Here is a 19204-nt window from a genome sequence, read left to right on the forward strand (position 1 = left end):
TACACCTTCACCACCTTTATCCCAACATTGAATCCAACTCGGAACACAAAAACTCACATTCAGCATTATAATCAATATCACTCAATCCAACGCATTGGTACCTGAGTTTCAACTGATCATTAAACGTATCTTGTTTAACTCTTAGTCTGAAATTGTACTCTTTAAAGTACGCTCTTGACACATACTCAGCAACAACCATTTTATCATTCTCATTAGACATCTTCATCAACTCATTAGCATCTATTCCCAACAATTTCTTGGCTTGTTCGTCAAATAAAGTTGTCCACAATTGTCCGGTAGCATCAGTAATTGATATGTAGAGAATGTAACGATATGTTGGTTCATCGTATGACATATCGCATCGTTCACACTTCCATTTATCATTCACTTGAACTAATTTCTTATTACAGGTTAATCCTGGTTTGGTGCTGTCAGTAGTGTTGGCGACAACATTGGTGCATGCTGGGTAGGCAAAATTTTCTGGTTTGGTGAATGAGAAACACGCCTTGATGGTGAAATAACCCAGTTGTTCACCATCCAAGTGGTTGTTTTCCTCTTCAGCTTGAGCAATGGTTTTACGATTGGCCAATCTATCAATCGACGAAGACGTATTGGTTTCTGTCTTCATTGATTTGAAATTCTCCTTGACTCCAATATTGTCGAACCAGCCCTTTAATTGGTAACTTTCTGGTGTTCCCGGGTTGGGAACTATTGAACCTGCTTGGGTTAAACTCAAGGACCTACCGTTAAAGTCAGATACTTTGCATCCTTTGAAAGCAATGACGGTACCTTCTTCAATGCTGAAATCCACAGCCGTGTTGTTCCAAAGACCAACATCAACGGCAAATCCAGTCTCATCAACAATGGTGATATCTCTTCTATCGAAAGCTTTACCAGTAGATTTTGCTGTGATTTGGAATGGTGGATTAACCACTTTCAATGCTCCCAAAACGTCAATAATAGCATTTGGTTCCAAATTTTGCACTTTGTCCAACTTGACAAAATTGAAATTCAATTTAGGTACATCGGATTCATCAAAGCATTCGGTAATCTCTGTATCCTTCTCCAAGGTTAGTTCATATGGGTGTGTTAAATTATTAAATTTCTTTCTAGCTGCACCCACCTTTGCTTTAGAAATGTAATAAACTTTACCTTCTTCAAGTAAACTGTAAGCTCTTTCAGCAGAGTCATTGAACGCGGACGCCTTTATTTCATCCGATTCATCCAAAAAGTTGATACTAAACACTTTACCTTCACCTTTTGCATTCGACCATGATCTAAGCTCGCCCTTGTATGAAACTCTGGCTTTAATAGTCCAGGTGTTTTGATAAGGGGATATAGTCTCAATAGGAGAGATTCTTGGTGCTGGTTGGCCTGCTTTCAGTGGCGGGTACTGTTGCTTAGCGGTTGATGGAACACTTGCTGCAGTTGATTGTGCCACAGGAGGCGTTGGAACTGGTGTTTGTTCCTTATCGTCGACCGAATTTTGCTTCTTGGTGACACTCAATGCCGCCTCATCTGGATGTTCGGCAAAATACGTGTCAACGTTAATCAATGGCGTGGTTGGTTTTTCTCCAGTAGGAGTCAAAATCTCAACATCTTCAATAATCAAAAAATGCTTAGCTGTGGCCAACGTACGGAAAGCATTCACTTGGATGGTACAGTATCTATTCCAGTTATTGTTTTCCAAATATGGAGTACATTTCTCTTCAATGATTCCCTGAGTTGAATAAACACCATCAGATAGTAAAATACGATACTTTTTCAGATTATTCATAGTATTAACTGATTTTAAATTGGTTACTTGAAAAACCAAAGGGCATTTAACCTTGTCATGGCCATCCTTTGAGAACGCCTGTTTCAAAGCACCAGTAGATAACGGGAACGATGTCATTTTAGTTAGTTAGTTACGTGGATGAAAGTAAAAGTTTCGTGATCCACACGCGTTCCCTTTTTATCCTTTTTTTTTGTTTTTTTGTTTTTTGTTTTTTATTTTTTATTTTTCCTCGCGCTCTTCCTCTTTACGTGACCGTGTATCGCAGAACTGCATAAAGGAAGAGTTATCAAGAGAGAGGTTGGCTATTGCCATCATCTTCTATCTTTGTTCCATTAACAGTTTATATGCTACCAACGAGTATTGTTATATAGATTCTATACAAGGCTTCTATAACTTTGGTTGTATAGGAACAGCATTAAATAACTCATCCTTATCGTTAACTCTGACGGCACCACTCTTTAATAAGGCCTTGGTCAAGTCGTCAATCAAATCATCAACGTTTTCAATTCCAATGCACAACCTGATTAAATCTTCAGGGAATTCTCTCTCTTCTCTAGTTTTAGCGTCTATCGAAGCATGTGACATCTTACATGGCATAGATATTAATGAATTAACACATCCAAACGATACAGCAATTCCAAAAATGTCAGTGCTTTCGACAATTTTCTCACTGAGTTTGATGGACCCAGTCTCAAAAGACAATACAGCACCGTACCCAGAACACATGGAATTGTGCAATTCATATTGAGGGTGCGATTTCAACCCAGGATACCTGACTTTGAAACCAACATTTTCCAAAAACTTGGCAACTTTAATACAGTTGTCCTGCTGTCTTTCAACTCTGACTGCTAATGTCTTTAATCCTCGACTCAAAAGCCAACAGTCAAATGGAGACAATCCACATCCAGTTGAGTTTATAACATAGTATAATCTCTCGGCTAATTCTGTAGATCTTGTGGCTAAAACACCCGCCATGATGTCATGGTGTCCATTGAGATACTTTGTAGCTGATTCGTAGTGTATGTCTACACCTAGATCCAATGGAGTCATCAATACTGGCGACATCATAGTGTTGTCGAACACAACAATCACATCGGGATTCACTTGGTGTGCATATTCGGCAATGGACTTCACATCCACCACTTTGATCAAAGGATTCGTTGGTGATTCCAAAAATATCATCTTGGTGCTTTTACTTATCTTTGACTTTATCAATTCTGTATTAGTTGTATCATAATGATGGACAATTAAGTCCCCCTTTTTATTCAAATAAGTCAATAATCTTTGTGTGCCTCCATACAAATCATCTCCAGCTATAACTTCATCACCAGGATTCAAAAGTCTTGTAATCACATCAAGACATCCCATACCTGATGAGACGGCAAATGCTTGTTTAGCCTTCATGATTTTAGCAATGTGATTCTGTAAGTGGGTTCTTGTGGGGTTTCCCGATCTAGTGTAGTCATATTCACCCATATTGGAAAGTGAAGGTTGTTTAAAAGTAGCTGATTGGTACAATGGTGGTACCGATGCATTATGCTGATCATTAGATTTGGCAAGGACCAACTCAGTCTCAAGACTATAACTCTTTTTTGGTGCCATTGTTGAATAATTGTTGCTGTTTTTCTTTCTTTGGTTTTGGTATGGTTTAATTAAGCGACTTCAGTGGTTTATCGTAGGCTTCTTGTTACGCTATGCTTTGCTATCTGCTCTCTGCTCTCTGCTCTCTGATCTTATTCTCTTTAATGAATAATGTTTATCTGATGAATAAAGAAAATCTTTTTGAAAATAAAAATTATCCAGTGACAATTGTGACTTAATATCTTTTTTCTTTCTTTTCTTTCTTTATTCTTCTCTTTCAAAAAATGAGTAACAGAGTCAAAATATTTTGATTGCATCATTCAGATAAGAAATCACGTGCACGCTACCCAGTCTAGACTCAACTTAGGTGGAGTGTTTTGAGTAAGTTTATCGACCATCGCAGCTCTACTTCAACACCTAATAAATCAACTAGTTTTCGATCCAAAGACATTACACTACGCTATTAGGCCCCCTCCTTCGAGCTTCCATTAATCTATAATTATACTTATTAAATGTTTTTTTTTATATAATTTACAAATCAGATCTGGTGAATTTCCTCATATCGTTTGGCTCTTTATCCAACAATACTTTTTGACCACTAAATGGCTCACAAGACTCTCTTTTACCAGTTTCAGGTCCAATTTGACTCAATTCTTCACCATTTTCTAATTTTTGCAAAAGACTAACTACACCTCCTGGTGTCAAATCTTCGTGGTAATCATCATTGATGGCAATCATTGGAGCATTGACACAAGCTCCCAAGCATTCAACTTCTTGTAAGGTGAATAATCCATTGGCAGTGGTTTGACCTGGTTTGATTTGAAGATGTTCCTTTATGGCATCCATTATTCCATCGCTGCCACACAACTGGCAGGGTGTGGTTGTGCATACTTGAACGTTATATTTACCCATAGGATGTCTATTGTACATGGTGTAGAAGGTGGCTACTTCATACACTCTCATTGGTGGCATATCAAGTAGTTTGGCAACATAATTCATAACTGATATAGAAGTGAAACCTAGTTGACGTTGCCCAAGGTCCAAAAGAGGCATAGTAGCTCCCTTCTTATATTGTGGTGGGTATTTTGCGATAATTTCATCGGCTCTTTTCTTGTTTTCAGAAGTAAACTCAAATGGTAGTTTGGTATGGTCTTCTTTGGTTTCTCTGTGGACGGAAATGATGGTTGAATATCTCTTGGAGGTGTGGAATACACTCGATAATGAGGATTTACTTATAATACGTGATAACATTGGTACGGTTTGGTGGAGATTATGTACTTGAATGGTGATATGATGTAATTGAAAAAATGACTAACGAAGTGCAAGCTGTTCTTTTACAGGAAAGAATAATACTTTTTGATTAGTTTGAATGTATTTGCTAATGGTTGTCAACAGTGGTACTAATAGCTTATGAACTTGTGGTAAACTAGTATTGATACAACAATGTTGAATGTTAAAATGGTGTTTTCTAATTTCCAACCACTTACTGAAGAGAGAAAAAAAAAAAAATTTTGTAGTGTGTGTGTGTGTGTGTATGCGTAATGAAATTTTAATTCTGTTTGATTGGCTTAGAGAGATTTCATACATATCTTTTATACAAATTGTCACGCTACCATATTTGTAAAATTGTAGTATATCCTTACTAGATGTTTGTAGCTGCACAGGGGGGAACACTCACCCTTAGTCATCCGTTGCCTCCACCCATTAGCAAAAGTACGTATATGCATCATTTATCCCCCTTTCTGAACTATATACAGTAAACAAACTATAATTTGTAATGCCACTTATAATTTTGCCAATTTTCTCTATCCTTCTATTTTGCGGGGAACGAATAGTCACGTATAAAGTATACAAGTACAAAATTCTATAAAAGGGCTATCAAATCCCTTTTCTCAAGCCTTGTGTTCTTGTTTTCACTATTCTACATAGCTTAATTAACAATGTCAAAGATTCCTAAACACAGAGAGTTTTCTACTGATTCTGACCCTTTTAGATTGGAAGACAATTTCATGACCGACGAGTCGATGCCTCATTATGATCCAAATGCGCCAGAGGATAAGTCAATGCAATCTATGCCCATGATGAATATGGACAAGAAGATTGATGAAATGAAGGACTTTACAACTGGTGTTAGTAGTTCATTACACGACTACAAGATGCCCAAGATGGAAAACAATTCCAAAAGTATGCCCAAAGAGAAGCATGAGGAGCCTGTTGATGACCTCCTCAACTTTTTGGGATAGGGAGACAACATTGAATTTTGTTTCTGCGGCTGATGATGAACAAATGGGTGCACATGAGAGAGTTGAATCGTTTTGGGGGATGTTTTTATGGTGAAGCTGGTCTTTACTTGTGGAGAGGATAGTGGTTAGAACGATGGTAGGGGGATAAAATCACTGATTCTATCGTATATAGTTACAATGAATAAAATTTACAATTTGCTTTGCGCATGTAGTCTTTGATTGTGATAATTATAACAGCTCCACACCATATATAGTTTGTCTTGAGGTTGTAGTCTTAATTGGCCCAAGGTCCGCCTCGTAATTGGTGCTACCATTTGACTTCAACGTTGTAGGCAATATACAGGATTGTCGCATTTCAAGAAAAATCAAGGAAACATTAAACAGAAAAACCTCACATAGGATAAGCAAGGATCAACTATAGCACAACAATTATAACTTGTGTTCCTACTCATACATTGGTAGCTACAACAAGGTATTGGTCCAGGATTTTTATGAAGTAGTGACACGTCTCAGTTTTATCAGTGACATATATTTGACTCACAGGATCCACTTTAATCAATAAAGTATACCAAGTAATTAAACAATGAACCACAGTAACAACCTTTCAAAGCATTCACGAGGCAGTCTACAGTCATTCGAGACGCCCAAATCGCCTTCAAGATCAACGCGAAGTGTCGATCCATTGAGACCAAACGACCCCTTACTATCGTCATCTCCATCGAGGCGAAGAAACCAAAATACAATTTTCAGTGATCGATATATACCGAATCGTACGGGCGTTGACTTGCAAGCTGCTTTTAGTTTGACAAATGAAGACGTTCTACCGGATGTACGAAGTAATAGAAACGCTGACAATGAAATTGAAATCAGAAAGGAGGAGGAAGCGAATAGAACTTTCACAACTGTATTGAAGGCAGAACTATTTGGAGATAATGTGCCCATGGCAACTGCTGATTTAACAAGCAATGTAACATCAAGTAATGGAAATAATAATAGAGCCAAATCATCTAGCCAGAGACCTAATAGTATGGGTGCAGGCTCGAACATGTCAACTACTGGAACGCCTCCAAGGTCATCTGGCTCATTACCCCATCTCCCGATATCGGCCACGTCGTCAACCAGTCAGCTAGGCAATACCAGTTCAATATCCACATATGATTCAGACGACGTATTGTCAACGCCCCGCAGGAAAGCAAACTTGTTTACTTATCAATCACCAAAGAAATCAAGACCCGTGTCGAGAGATTTACAACAGGAACTTTACTCGCTATCACCGGTTCGCCAAGAATCACAAAAGTTTTTATTGTCACCGCAAAAGAAGGCCCGCTCTATTGCTAAAGTGCCATATCGAGTGCTAGATGCACCTGAGCTCTCCGATGACTTTTACTTAAACTTGGTTGATTGGGGGCAACAAGATGTCTTGGCTGTCGGATTAGGTGACAGTGTTTATTTATGGGATGGATCAACGCAGTCAGTCGACCGATTGTGTAATCTATCAAATAAGGACAAGGTGACAAGTCTAAACTGGATTGGTACTGGTACCCATCTAGCAATTGGAACTTCAAAAGGTTTAGTTGAAATCTGGGATGCAACTAAAATCAAATGCATTAGGACAATGACTGGTCATTCGTTACGAGTTAGCTCCTTAGCATGGAATGAACATATTTTGTCGAGTGGGTCTCGAGATCGAACAATTTTAAATCGTGATGTCAGAATCGAAGACCATTATGTCAACAAGTTTGAGAGCCACAAACAAGAAATATGTGGTCTTAAATGGAATGTCGATGAGAACAAGTTAGCAAGTGGTGGGAATGATAACAATTTGTTTATTTGGGATGGCTTAAATACCAAGCCCTTGTATCAATTTACCGATCATACTGCTGCAGTAAAAGCTATTGCTTGGTCACCGCATCAACGAGGCATTTTGGCGTCTGGTGGTGGAACTGCAGATAAAACCATCAAGACATGGAATACATTGACTGGAAACATGATTCATGATGTTGATACAGGGTCGCAAGTTTGTAACTTGATCTGGTCAAAGAATTCTAACGAGATTGTGTCAACCCATGGATACTCAAGAAACCAAATCATTGTTTGGAAGTATCCCTCAATGCAACAAATTGCCCAGTTAACGGGACATACCTATCGTGTCTTGTATTTATCGCTTTCGCCAGATGGTGAAACAATTGTTACTGGTGCTGGAGACGAAACATTGCGCTTCTGGAATGTCTTTGAAAAGAATAAAAACAATGACTCTCCTTCATCTGTATTATTGGGAGCTTTTCTGCAAATTCGTTAAGGGAATACATTATAGATATTTACTTTCTGAACCTTGCTTCGTAACTTTTTATTCAATATATATACGTATCTTTTATAAATAGAAAGAGGTTGTATCGAGCAATGGTTGCTGCTTGTCGGCATCAAAGTTGGTCGAGGTGGCCCATTCCTGAAGTTTTTCATTGGAAAATGTTACATAACCGTTGAGTTTTTGAACTAAAACCTCCATATGTTCCAACGTGTATAAAATGTCTTCCTTTCGGTATCCTGTAGCTTTTGATAACTCTTCTAGAGTGAACGTTTTAGATCTTCTTTGAGTCAACACTTTTGCCAACTGCTTTGACCAGAAATTCAAGTAGCTCACTTTGCCAAATGGTGATAGGGGAATTTCAGGCCCACTACTTTCCTGAGTTAATTGTGCTAGGGCATACAGAAACTCAATTAACATGTGGCCAATGTGTCTTCGTTGGAAAGGAGGAAACACGCAAATACACGCTAAATTCGTTGTAGGATCATATGCAATCATTTCTTTTGAAAAAAACCCCATAGGTATATAATCTCTTTCTCCGTCCTTGGCGTAAAATACGTAAAAGTTAAAGTGGTCAATGTTGAAATAAACCGACTTGTCATCAAGAAACAATTTCCCAAAAAGACATAAGTTTTGACAGAACAAAAGTGCTTCATACCCTCGCACTTCTCGAATTATGTGCTTTTTCTTGCAGTCATAGTACACCATTGTTCCTATATTTGGATTTTCACGATGGTATTGACAAACTTCCCAATGCTGCAGCATCTCGTTTTCATCAATTGAATACTTGAAACAGTATTCGCAGACGAAAAGATGGTCGATAAAGCATTCCCTTGATGAATAGGACTTTAGTCGTTTCCGTAGCAATGGATCTGCAGCAGTCATGTTCGAGTATTCATAGCCCAACATATCGGGTACACCTTCGTATGGATTAAAGTATGCGGGGTTACCAAACCATGGTTCAAATTCGTATTTTCCGAAAGTAACTTTACCAATATTTGGTCTCTCTAGTCGGCCATAAAAAGATGTGGCCTTTGATGAAGAGGTTTCCAGGTTTTGGTCCTGCGTTATAGATGGAATGGACAACAGCATTCAAATGCGTGTGTCAATTCGGCATATATATATACACCTCTTGGCTGGTCCTTGCAAAAAAAATTTCGGGAAATTGGAAATTTCTGATGCGCTAATTATAACGACGCGTATGTTACCACCATCACCACCCACAACAACAACATTTCCTTTCTTCAACCACACATCAACAAATTCAAAACACAAGATGCCTCCAAAAGGTTGGAAAAAGAATGCGGATCCAAGTGAGCAGCCGTTCAGGGACACTGAGCCTGTATCGATAGATGATATCTTATTTCCTCGAACAACAATTCTGAAATTGGCCAAATCAATAACCTCGGACGAAGATAACCAAAATAACATGACCTTGGCAAAGGACTCGCTATTGGCGTTGCAAAGATCGGCTACAGTGTTTGTGAGCTACATGTTGTTTCATGCAAAGCAAGTGTCAAAAGCCACTGGTAGAAAGACGGTGACTGCTCAAGATATAATGGCAGCTTTGGAGCGAGCTGAATTTGCAGGATTCCTCCCTGAAGTTAAACAGAGACTAGGAGAATTTGAGTCGTTGGCAAAAGCAAAGAAGCAAAAGAAGTTGGAGGAAAAGAGTTCAAGTAAAGAGGAGGAAACAATGACAAAGAAATCGAGGGTTGAAACTCCAGATGGCAAGATTGAATCGCGTAAAGTTGTTACAAGTGGCACTGATGATGATGATGATGAAGATGAAGAAGATGCTGAAATTGAAGAGACAGAAGATCGAGATGATCTGAGTGACGAAATCGAGGATGGGCTGGACGATGAGGAAAAGGCTGAAACTAATCCCATATCTGAGCTTTCCAAAGATGAGCAAGAATTGCGTGGAGAAGAGGTTGATGATGAAAAACGTGCTGAAGAAGAGGATGATGATGAGGAGGAGGAGGAGGAGGATTAGCGAGGTTTTTTATTTCCTTTATGTGTTTATCTGAAAGATATCCACTAGTTTCGTATGCAGTGGTCAAATAGAGGAAAGCCACACTGACTGGCAATAAATAGATAAAGTACCACCAAAATACCACCAGCGACAGATAAAATGAATTTGGTTTTATGGAACCACATACGTCTCTTTATCTGCTGTGCCTTTTTCAGAAACATCAGTGAGGAGGTGTTGAGTCTATCTGTTTGATCCACTAAAGAATTAATCTTGTCACCTCTGCTCAATAATTTGTTAATATTGTCCAACATGAGTTGTCGAACCTCTCCTACTTCCTCGTTCGCTAGTAGTAACTGGTTTGGACCAATTTGATTTAGGGAACCACTTCCCTCATTCGACTCATTTGTTGACCCGTAATTATAGCTCTGGTGATTTACATCGTAGTTCAGTTCCTCATGCTTGATTATTTGTTTCATGTAGAGCTTGAACTCTCCCGGTTTAGCTTTGGATGCCGGGTCGTTCTGATCGCCTTGTCGATTCTTGAAATCGATATATTTGTCCATGATATTTTTCAACACCACCAAAATAAACGTCTTGTTGACATCATTATGAGCAATGGAAACAATTGTGACCAAGTCTCTGCTGCCATCCACATTCATATATTTTTTCATAAAATAAAGAGACAATTTCATGGGAGTATTTGTTGAAACGGGGATTGATCCAACTAAAGTTTTCGAAGAATTTATCAATCCTAATTCCTGTGAAATAATCTCTGAACAGTTTGTACGCGGGAAATTCGATGTAAGTTGATGGTTCTCATATGTGTATAGGGTGGTGGAGTTTATAGTCAATGTACAATAAATCACTGTTGATGAGAAAAGTTAGTATCAGCTCTAATGCCAAATCAACCTGGACTTTAACGTACAATGCTTATGTATATCTGAGTGCGCCATTCTTGATGTATAACAACTGTGTAAGACAAACTGATGGCTTATCAGAGAAATGAGTAATTATGGAGGAGCCTTTTTAGTTTGGCTACACATGCGATAGTTTCTTGGTGTCGAGTACACGACCAAATTGAAGAAAATGCAACTTCTATCAACTGATGAATATCAAAGCACACTCCTTCAGGGGAAACGTCAAATAGTTGTTAGAGCTGGTCCAGCTTTGTTTTAATACTCACAACTATTATCATATTGACTGTTTTCATTTATATGAATAACTCGACACTGACAACAGAAGTAAGCAATTCTTTTCTTAACCAGAAGAAATTAATCGCCTTGGTCCCACACTAGAATCTCACTTATGCCAAAAAGAAGTTGTAGATATATTTGAGACCTGAGTATCTTGCAACGGTGTTTGTATCAGTTGTTCTGACAAGAACAATTTGCAACTATGACTTTCTAAGCCGCACACTCGAACGTCACAAAACCAATACGCATCTCATCAGCAGTTTGAAAAATAATTCACCACTTCTCAAACACTCCATCACAAGCATACCTGTAGCAGAATACTATGGGAAAGTATAGAAAAAGATTCAATGAGAAGGCGAGAACTGGTATGCTTGCTAAGCAAGCTGCTCTAAAGAAAGCAAGAAATAAACAGTTTTACACGCAAGACGATGGCACAAGTACAGATGTGGAAGAGACGAAAGCATCCGATGTTTCTACAAACTTCACGAATCCTGATCCAAATGCCGAAATCCTTGCTCCAGTAAGTGAGGAAGAGCGTCTAGCCAGGAAGAGGGCTTTGGAAGAGAATTTATACACCCAAAATGCAAAAGATGAAAAATTGTCGAAAGCCAAGAAGAAGAGACTAGACAAATATATCGAGCATCAACTTAAAAGAGAAGAGAAGAAAGAGCTTTTGAAGAAATTGGAAGAGACAAAGATGGACACATCAAAACTTACTGGATTGAAAAATCTAGGAAAGGGAAAATTGACCAAAAAAGAGCAAATGATTGAAGCATTAGAATTGGAGAAGCAAGGTAGAGCAGATGAACACACACGTGAGGTCTTGTATGAAGAGAGAGTTGTAAAGGATGCAAGTGATTTGGAAGAAGATGATGAACATTACGACGCCAAAGGTTTTCCTGATGAGAGTAGCACGCCGCTGAGTTCGTTTGTTGATAATAGACCGTCAAAATTTGGAGGATCTGGGATGGGATTTGGATTCAAAAATATACCAGTGATCAAACGAGAACCAGAAGCTTCAAAGAAAAAGTATAGTTGGCGGAAAAGGGTTCAAGAGGAGGATAAAAAAAGGCTAAAGCAAGAAGATCTAGATGATTTCGCATCAAGCTCGGAAGAAGAAATGCTGTCGGGTGAGGAAAGTGGAGAAGAGGAATTGTCAGAAAGTGAATCACTTGAAGAGGTTGACAATGATGGTGTAGAAAATGGCATCAACGTATTAAAAACACAAAAGAGTAAAGCCGATGATGGCCAGGTAAGTTCTGCAGAGGAGTCAGGCGAAAATGAAAGTGCGAGTGGACTGGATCTGGATAGTAATGTTGAGGTTGCTGAAGATGAGGGAGTCAGTGATGAAGAAGGCGATGATGACAGTGAAGAAAGCGATGACGATGATGACGATGATGACGATGATGATGACGACAGTGAAGAAGAGGAGCACCCGACCAGACTAATGCAAAATAAACCTAGGCACTCCAAAACTGCTACATCATTCAAAGATTGGGCTGAGCAGCAACTTCGACATATTGAAGGCCGTGACAACATTCCCCTTGTTGCAGAGGTGTCAGATGAAGTCAAAGAAAAGTACTCAAAGCGTAATATTCGACTGGAGGATGTAGACCACTCATCAGATGAAGAAGGTTACATACCCATTGATAAATATATGAGCCGGGAGGCGTTTGTGGTGGAGGTTCAAAGACCCGATGGAGTACAACAGCAAAGAATCTTGTTGCCTGTATTTGCAGAAGAACATAAAATTATGGAAGCAATATACCATCACGATTGTGTCATACTTTGTGGTGAGACTGGTTCGGGTAAAACAACTCAAGTTCCTCAATTTTTGTATGAAGCTGGGTTTGGTAACCATGGTAACAAGCTATACCCGGGGATGGTTGGAGTAACACAACCGAGAAGAGTTGCAGCAGTATCAATGGCGGAGAGAGTAGGTGATGAGTTGGGTAACCACAAACATAGGGTTGGTTATCAAGTTAGATTTGACACATCGATCAAAAATGAAGGCACGGAATCTGGAACCGCACTTAAATTTATGACTGATGGTGTTTTGTTGAGAGAAATGATGTCAGACTTTCTTTTGACAAAGTATTCTGCAATAATCATTGACGAGGCCCATGAGAGAAATATAAATACTGATATTCTAATCGGGATGCTAACCAGAGTTATCAAATTGAGAAGGAAGTATTTTAGGGAAAACAGGAAAGGTGTGAAGCCATTAAAGTTGATCATCATGTCGGCTACTTTGCGAGTAACCGATTTCTCAGAAAATCTGGCATTATTCAAACATGCACCGCCAATTATCAACGTGGAAGCAAGACAATATCCTGTGTCAGTACATTTTGATAAAAAGACAGAATTTAATTATATTGATGCAGCATTTAACAAGGCGTGTAAAATCCATCGAAAGCTTCCGCCTGGTGGTATATTGATATTCTTGACAGGTCAAAATGAAATCAAGACATTGGTCAAGAGGCTCAAGGAAGAGTTTCCAAAGAAGAAGGCAAGCTACATTGAAGATGAAGAGGTTAACGATGTGAGGGTATCGGAAAATGTTCAACAAGAGGTTGAAGATGTGGACTTTAGTGTGAAGGTAGATGAAGAGAGAAACTACGACGACTACGATGACTCAGATGGAGAAGAGGAGGGATTTGAGGAAGCTCAAAACACTCTTGACTCTGAGGTTGGACCGCTTCATGTTTTGCCATTATATTCTCTTTTGCCCACTAACCAACAAATGCGTGTTTTCGATGAACCGCCGAAAGGAAGTAGATTATGCATTGTTTCCACTAACGTAGCTGAAACTTCCTTGACCATCCCAGGAATTCGTTATGTGATTGATTGTGGAAGATCAAAAGAACGAAATTACAATAAAGAAAACGGAGTGCAGTCGTTTGATGTCGACTGGATCTCTAAAGCATCAGCAGACCAAAGAGCAGGAAGAGCTGGTAGAACCGGACCCGGGCATTGTTATAGACTATTTTCATCTGCCGTGTATGAAGAGTTTTTCCCTCAGTTTAGCATTCCTGAAATACTTCGAACTCCATTTGAGAGTATAGTGTTGAGCATGAAAAGTATGGGAATTGATCAAATTGTTAATTTCCCATTTCCGACTCCTCCTGACAGGACCGCTTTAAAACAGGCTGAGCAGCTATTGGTCATTTTGGGTGCACTCGATAAGGAACAAAAACAAATAACCGATTTGGGAAAGAAAATGTCTCTATTCCCATTGAGTCCTAGGTTTGCAAAAATACTTATTATTGGAAACCAACAAGACTGCTTGGAATATATCGTGGCAATAGTGTCTGCATTATCCGTTGGCGATCCGTTCATCCCAGAGAATGAGCTTGTAGGAAACATGACTGAAGAGGAAAAGAAGAATTTCAGAAGCAAATTCTATCAATCGAGAGCTTTATTTTCGAAATTAGACCCTTCAAGCGAGTGCATGACGTTGTTGTCTGCAGTGTGTGCTCTCGATCATATTCCTAGTGAACAGGCGGGTGAATTTTTGGCTACGAATTATTTAAGACAAAAGATGATGCAAGAGATCCAAAAGCTTAGACAACAAGTTGGACTGATTGTTGAGAGATGCTTGATGACTAAAAATGGAGGACAGTTGAGTCAAAAGAAGAAGTTAGATGTCCCTTCCAAGAAACAGGTATCGGCAATGAAACAAATGATTGCATCAGGATTCGTTGACCACGTTGCAATCAGAGGTGATTTAATCTCTCCTGATGTCAAAATCGCCAACAAAACCAGTATTAGCAACATCCCCTATTGTCCTGTTTTTCCTATTGGCCTGGATCCTTTTGTTTATATTCATGCAAACTCATTGTTGAGCAGAAGCGGTGCCTTACCAAGTCCTTACTTGGTATACCAAAGTCTTAGTTCTAAATCAAAATCCGTGGATGACGAGAAATCGAAGATTAGAATGAATCCATTGGTTGATATCAGTGGAAAGCAGTTAACAAACGTTGCCAAAAGCTCGGGATTGGTAACCTACTCGAAGCCTTTGGGTCATCCGTACGCTCCAAAGAATATCACTGCCACTAAACGAGAATGTTACGTAGTTCCCCGATTTGGAGCTTCAGTGGGAAGTGGAGGTGTTGGTTGGGATTTACCGGCAATTAAGGTGACTCAAGAAAAACAACGTGGGTCCTGGGTGAATGTATAGAGCATGGATATAATTAGAGGTAACACTCTTGTGTAGAAACGAAAAACATAAACAAAACGAAAAAAAAAAAAAGAAAAGAAAAAAAAATAAATAAATTCTGTAAACCATTCGAAGATCTAGCGTCAAAAGAGCATCAGAGTTTGTACTACTCCATAGACGAGGTCAGTCCCTGATGCGTCCACCAAATGTCAATTACAGTGAAAGGCGACAGAACCGGGGGAGAGTTAGACCACTTATACCTAGCAGTGTACTAGACCCAGCCTCCCAACGACTATTTGTGGTCTCATTGTTTATACTAATACAGAGTTGGAAGATATACGATCTTGTACTACTCAAGTCAGAAATTGCTTCTTCTAATGAGCAATTGACAACCTTGACAAGCTTTACGTTTGTTCTCAAATACGTGTTCATTGATGGCGGGTTCTTGTGGCTACTTCCGATATTAAGGATACCGCAGCTTGCATTTTCACCATCCAAGACCTTACTTTACATATTTATTCTCAATGGGTTCACGCTATTTTTGGTAAGCAATATGGCATTGCCATTGCTATCCAATTTCTTTTTGCCAATTTGGAGAGTACTTCTACAAAGGAATGAGCTCAATATTGCTGGAGAATCAATCAATATGGCCAATGTTATCGATATGGACTCACATTTTAAAGGTAAATTGACAATTCATTACCTTCCCGATTCATCTGCGAAAATGAACCCATTTCATATTGATCAAACTTGTTTAGGGTCCGCAGGTGAAGACACCATTCAAATGCCCATTGAGTTCAACACAACGTCGGGGATTGGTTTTCTACAGATTCAACAAAGTACTGTTAATAACGAACTAAAACTTTACAACTACACTGGATCGACGCTAAAAAGATTATTCAAGAAAGATTACTCCCATTTGCAGAGTAAGATTCAATCCAGTCCCAGTGACACCTTGTTTTATTTGGAATATCCAATTAATGAACCAGGTATGTACAAGATCAAGAGCGTTTTGGACAAGAAAGGTAACAGTATCAGAACATACAAGTCTGAATTCATTATATCAAATTGCCCGCTGGGTAAGTTTTTCTATCCACCTCACTTTGACTTCCAAAACAATCACAAGTGTTTGTCGTCTCTTGAGCAAGAGGCGTTTCCTGTACCTTGGCTAGAAGTGTATGGTCCTTCACCTGAGCATGTTGACCTTGTTATTAAAGCTAATGGCAAGGAGTTCAAGTCATTAAACCTCACAATTCCCAGTGATACCGATCATCAGAAACGGTCGAAAGGCGATTTTTCCTACTTGAAGCCTTCGAAGCTTGTTAGAAACTCGTTGGAAGAAGCCATTTTACAGCATATTGACGAATTTAAGTGGGATAAAGAGACCGCCGTTGAGTTCCAGTTGATTTCGGTCCAGGACTCGTTTGGCAACTTACACAGGTATCAGCCACTCTCTAAGGATAAAGATGTGTGGTACAGATTGGTTCTTCGTAGGTCGCCATCTATTGGACTCATTGATCAAGAAAAAGACCATCCGCTTCTTTTGGGGGGTGAAAAGAGATTGATGATATCGAATTGGGATAGTTTTAACCACAAGGACTTTCCCCTTGACGTTGTTATTTCACACGATGGGTCCAATTTTACGCGATCTTTCTCTACCAAAGCACAGTTACGAGGTGGTTTAAAGGTAAATGAGCCTGGTTTGTATCAGTTGGTTTCGGCTAAAGATGCGTACTGTCCATGTGAGATAACTGATGCACCACCAGTACAACTTAAGTCGGCACAAATACCAGAGTTGAGTATCCATGCACAGCCGGAAAGTGATAGATGCTTGGGGGTAGTGGGATACAAGTTCGACTTCAACTTCACTGGTAGAGCTCCCTTTAAGGTGCAATATCAAATTTACTCAAACAATTCAGGTATTTTAAAACCAGTGTTGTCTCCGTCAGGCCAAAGGGTTCGTGAATTGACATCTGCACAGAACCAGCACTCGTTCAAATTCAAACCACCAGGTGAGGGAAGTTATAGCATCGTGTTTTCCAACTTGAAGGATGGTAACTATCGAGACAAGGGATTTCCTATCGACGAGCTGAAGTACACCTATCTGACATATTTCAGACAGGCCTCAGAATTATCATTGAAGCTAGCCGGGCGTGAATTACACACCTGTTATGGTATATCTGCAACTATACCAGTGGTGCTAAAAGGAAACGGACCGTTCTCATTTGACTACGATTTTGTCGACCCCGTTGGACAGAAAAAGTTGAGTGCTACCGTGCATGTGAGTGATGTTTCTAGTTATAACATTGAAACGCCTCAGTCATTAATTGGTAAAACGTACAATCTTATCTTGAGAAATGCCAAGGATAAATTTGGTTGCGATGCAAAAATAGACGAAAACTCAAAACAAGTAAAGATTGTAAGTAGACCGGATATTCCTGAGCTTGAATTGAGTAATACCGAATCGAGAATTCAAATTGTTGAGGGCCAGTTTGTTGATGTTCCAGTGAAGTACAGATCATCCGTTGGACAACAAAGAAATGACGTGGCCATCTTAAAATACATGAATTTAAAAGGCGAACCATTGAAAGATAAAAAGGCTGATTTGAGGAAATCAGCAATTCGAATCTATGAGGAGGGAATTTACAGTTTGGAATCTTTCTTCAACGACAATTGTGAAGGAAGGGTTGTTGACAAGGACAAGACGGTGACTGTCACTTATTACGAGAAGCCATCAATGAATATTACTTTTGCTGATGAATACTTGCAGCATAAAGATGATTCCATAGTCCATTTGAAACCAGTTTGCAATGGTGCTCTAAGTGAAGTCGGTTTGCAACTAAAGGGAAAAGCACCTTTCTTGGTTGATTATGAAATCAAGTTACCGAGTGGTAAAGTTGAAAGTCACACTATGAACGTTGAAGGCCATCATATTAGAATTAAATTACCAACTAAGGTCAATGGTCAATATGAACATAACTTTAAAAAGATCTACGATGCTCGTTACACTAGACAAAGTAAGGTTCCGTTGGCAAATGTTCCCAAAGTTGTGTATCAGGTTAATGGTTTACCTACTGCCCTGTTCATCCCAGATAAACACTTTTCGCAGGTGTGTGAAAATAGAGTCTATGGCGAGGAAGTAATAGCAAAGATTCCTCTCGAACTTTCTGGAAAGTACCCATTTGACATTGAAGCTATAATACGGAATGAAGCATCAGGCGAAAGTCAAAAGATGAGGTTTAGAAACATTGTGGAGCCGAATTTGTCATTGCAAAGTATGAAATTTCTCACCCTTGGAGACTACTCGATTGATTTAGTCAGCGTTAAGGATAGTAATGGGTGTGTCAATGGCAAGCTACAAAATGCTATCAAGTACATTTTGTCGATAACTGAGCCTCCAAACATATTCAAATCGTCAGACAAATTCCACTACTGTGTGGGAGACCACGTTGGCTATAATTTAACTGGTGTATCTCCCATCACCATTTTTTACCAGTACGACAATGTGCCCAGGAAAGCTGATGTACATCACCTGTTTGTTAGGTTGGCGTCGAAGCCAGGAATTCTAAATATACAAGCCTTGAAGGATGCGGGTGAGAACTCATGTATGGTGAACTTCACCTTGGATAGCGAAAAGTTCAAGGACTTGCAACTTCAAGTGCACGAATTACCCAGTGTCGAAGTTAACAAAGGTGATTACATAGTTGAAGACATTCATCAAGGCGATCACACGGAGTTGATATTTTCATTTACAGGTGAACCTCCATTTAAACTAACATACATTAGAACTATTGAAGTTAAGCGGGACCAAAAGAAGGTGAGAAAATTGTTAGAAAAGGAGACTATTAATGACATTTGGGATCGTGATCTTGTTGTATCGGCCAGTCTTGAAGGTACTTATGAGGCCATCGAGGTGCAAGACAAATTCTGTCGAGCAGTGAAATCAATCAGTTATATAGAATAGGCCAAAA

The 19204-nt window shown here is 39.3% G+C and overlaps 8 protein-coding genes and 1 pseudogene across 9 annotated transcripts; 4 read left to right on the forward strand and 5 right to left on the reverse strand. All coding sequences in view use genetic code 12, as the record gives it.

Annotated features, from left to right (window-relative positions):
- Positions 1-16: 16 nt before the first annotated feature.
- On the reverse strand, positions 17-1894 carry RFA1 (replication factor A subunit protein; the record flags this gene model as incomplete). The annotated part of the gene is made up of 1 exon (XM_051817010.1): positions 17-1894. The coding sequence occupies one exon, from the start codon at positions 1892-1894 to the stop codon at positions 17-19; it is 1878 nt and encodes a 625-aa protein (XP_051669472.1).
- Positions 1895-2164: 270 nt separating this feature from the next.
- On the reverse strand, positions 2165-3379 carry CANMA_004706 (cystathionine beta-lyase; the record flags this gene model as incomplete). The annotated part of the gene is made up of 1 exon (XM_051817011.1): positions 2165-3379. The coding sequence occupies one exon, from the start codon at positions 3377-3379 to the stop codon at positions 2165-2167; it is 1215 nt and encodes a 404-aa protein (XP_051669473.1).
- A 510-nt stretch (positions 3380-3889) lies between these two features.
- CANMA_004707 (uncharacterized protein) lies at positions 3890-4609 on the reverse strand (the record flags this gene model as incomplete). Its single annotated transcript, XM_051817012.1, has 1 exon — positions 3890-4609. The coding sequence occupies one exon, from the start codon at positions 4607-4609 to the stop codon at positions 3890-3892; it is 720 nt and encodes a 239-aa protein (XP_051669474.1).
- A 689-nt stretch (positions 4610-5298) lies between these two features.
- CANMA_004708 (uncharacterized protein) lies at positions 5299-5601 on the forward strand (the record flags this gene model as incomplete). The annotated part of the gene is made up of 1 exon (XM_051817013.1): positions 5299-5601. The coding sequence occupies one exon, from the start codon at positions 5299-5301 to the stop codon at positions 5599-5601; it is 303 nt and encodes a 100-aa protein (XP_051669475.1).
- A 583-nt stretch (positions 5602-6184) lies between these two features.
- On the forward strand, positions 6185-7900 carry CDH1 (Cdh1p; the record flags this gene model as incomplete). Its single annotated transcript, XM_051817014.1, has 1 exon — positions 6185-7900. One exon carries the CDS (start codon positions 6185-6187, stop codon positions 7898-7900), a length of 1716 nt encoding a protein of 571 aa, XP_051669476.1.
- Positions 7901-7972: 72 nt separating this feature from the next.
- On the reverse strand, positions 7973-8998 carry SAS2 (Sas2p; the record flags this gene model as incomplete). Its single annotated transcript, XM_051817015.1, has 1 exon — positions 7973-8998. The coding sequence occupies one exon, from the start codon at positions 8996-8998 to the stop codon at positions 7973-7975; it is 1026 nt and encodes a 341-aa protein (XP_051669477.1).
- Positions 8999-9182: 184 nt separating this feature from the next.
- DPB4 (DNA polymerase epsilon noncatalytic subunit) lies at positions 9183-9902 on the forward strand (the record flags this gene model as incomplete). The annotated part of the gene is made up of 1 exon (XM_051817016.1): positions 9183-9902. The coding sequence occupies one exon, from the start codon at positions 9183-9185 to the stop codon at positions 9900-9902; it is 720 nt and encodes a 239-aa protein (XP_051669478.1).
- Positions 9903-9946: 44 nt separating this feature from the next.
- Positions 9947-10834, reverse strand: CANMA_004712 (annotated as a pseudogene). Its single transcript has 2 exons — positions 10807-10834; positions 9947-10653 (listed from the first exon to the last, which is right to left on the reverse strand). Coding segments are annotated over exons 1-2 (735 nt in total).
- A 562-nt stretch (positions 10835-11396) lies between these two features.
- CANMA_004713 (ECM16) lies at positions 11397-19197 on the forward strand (the record flags this gene model as incomplete). The annotated part of the gene is made up of 2 exons (XM_051817018.1): positions 11397-15248; positions 15568-19197. 2 exons carry the CDS (start codon positions 11397-11399, stop codon positions 19195-19197), a joined length of 7482 nt encoding a protein of 2493 aa, XP_051669479.1.
- Between the last annotated feature and the right edge of the window lie 7 nt (positions 19198-19204).

The sequence above is a fragment of the Candida margitis genome (genome assembly GCF_024628925.1).
Source record: "Candida margitis strain CBS 14175 chromosome Unknown scaffold1, whole genome shotgun sequence".
NCBI classification, from domain to species: Eukaryota; Fungi; Ascomycota; class Pichiomycetes; order Serinales; family Debaryomycetaceae; genus Lodderomyces; species Lodderomyces margitis.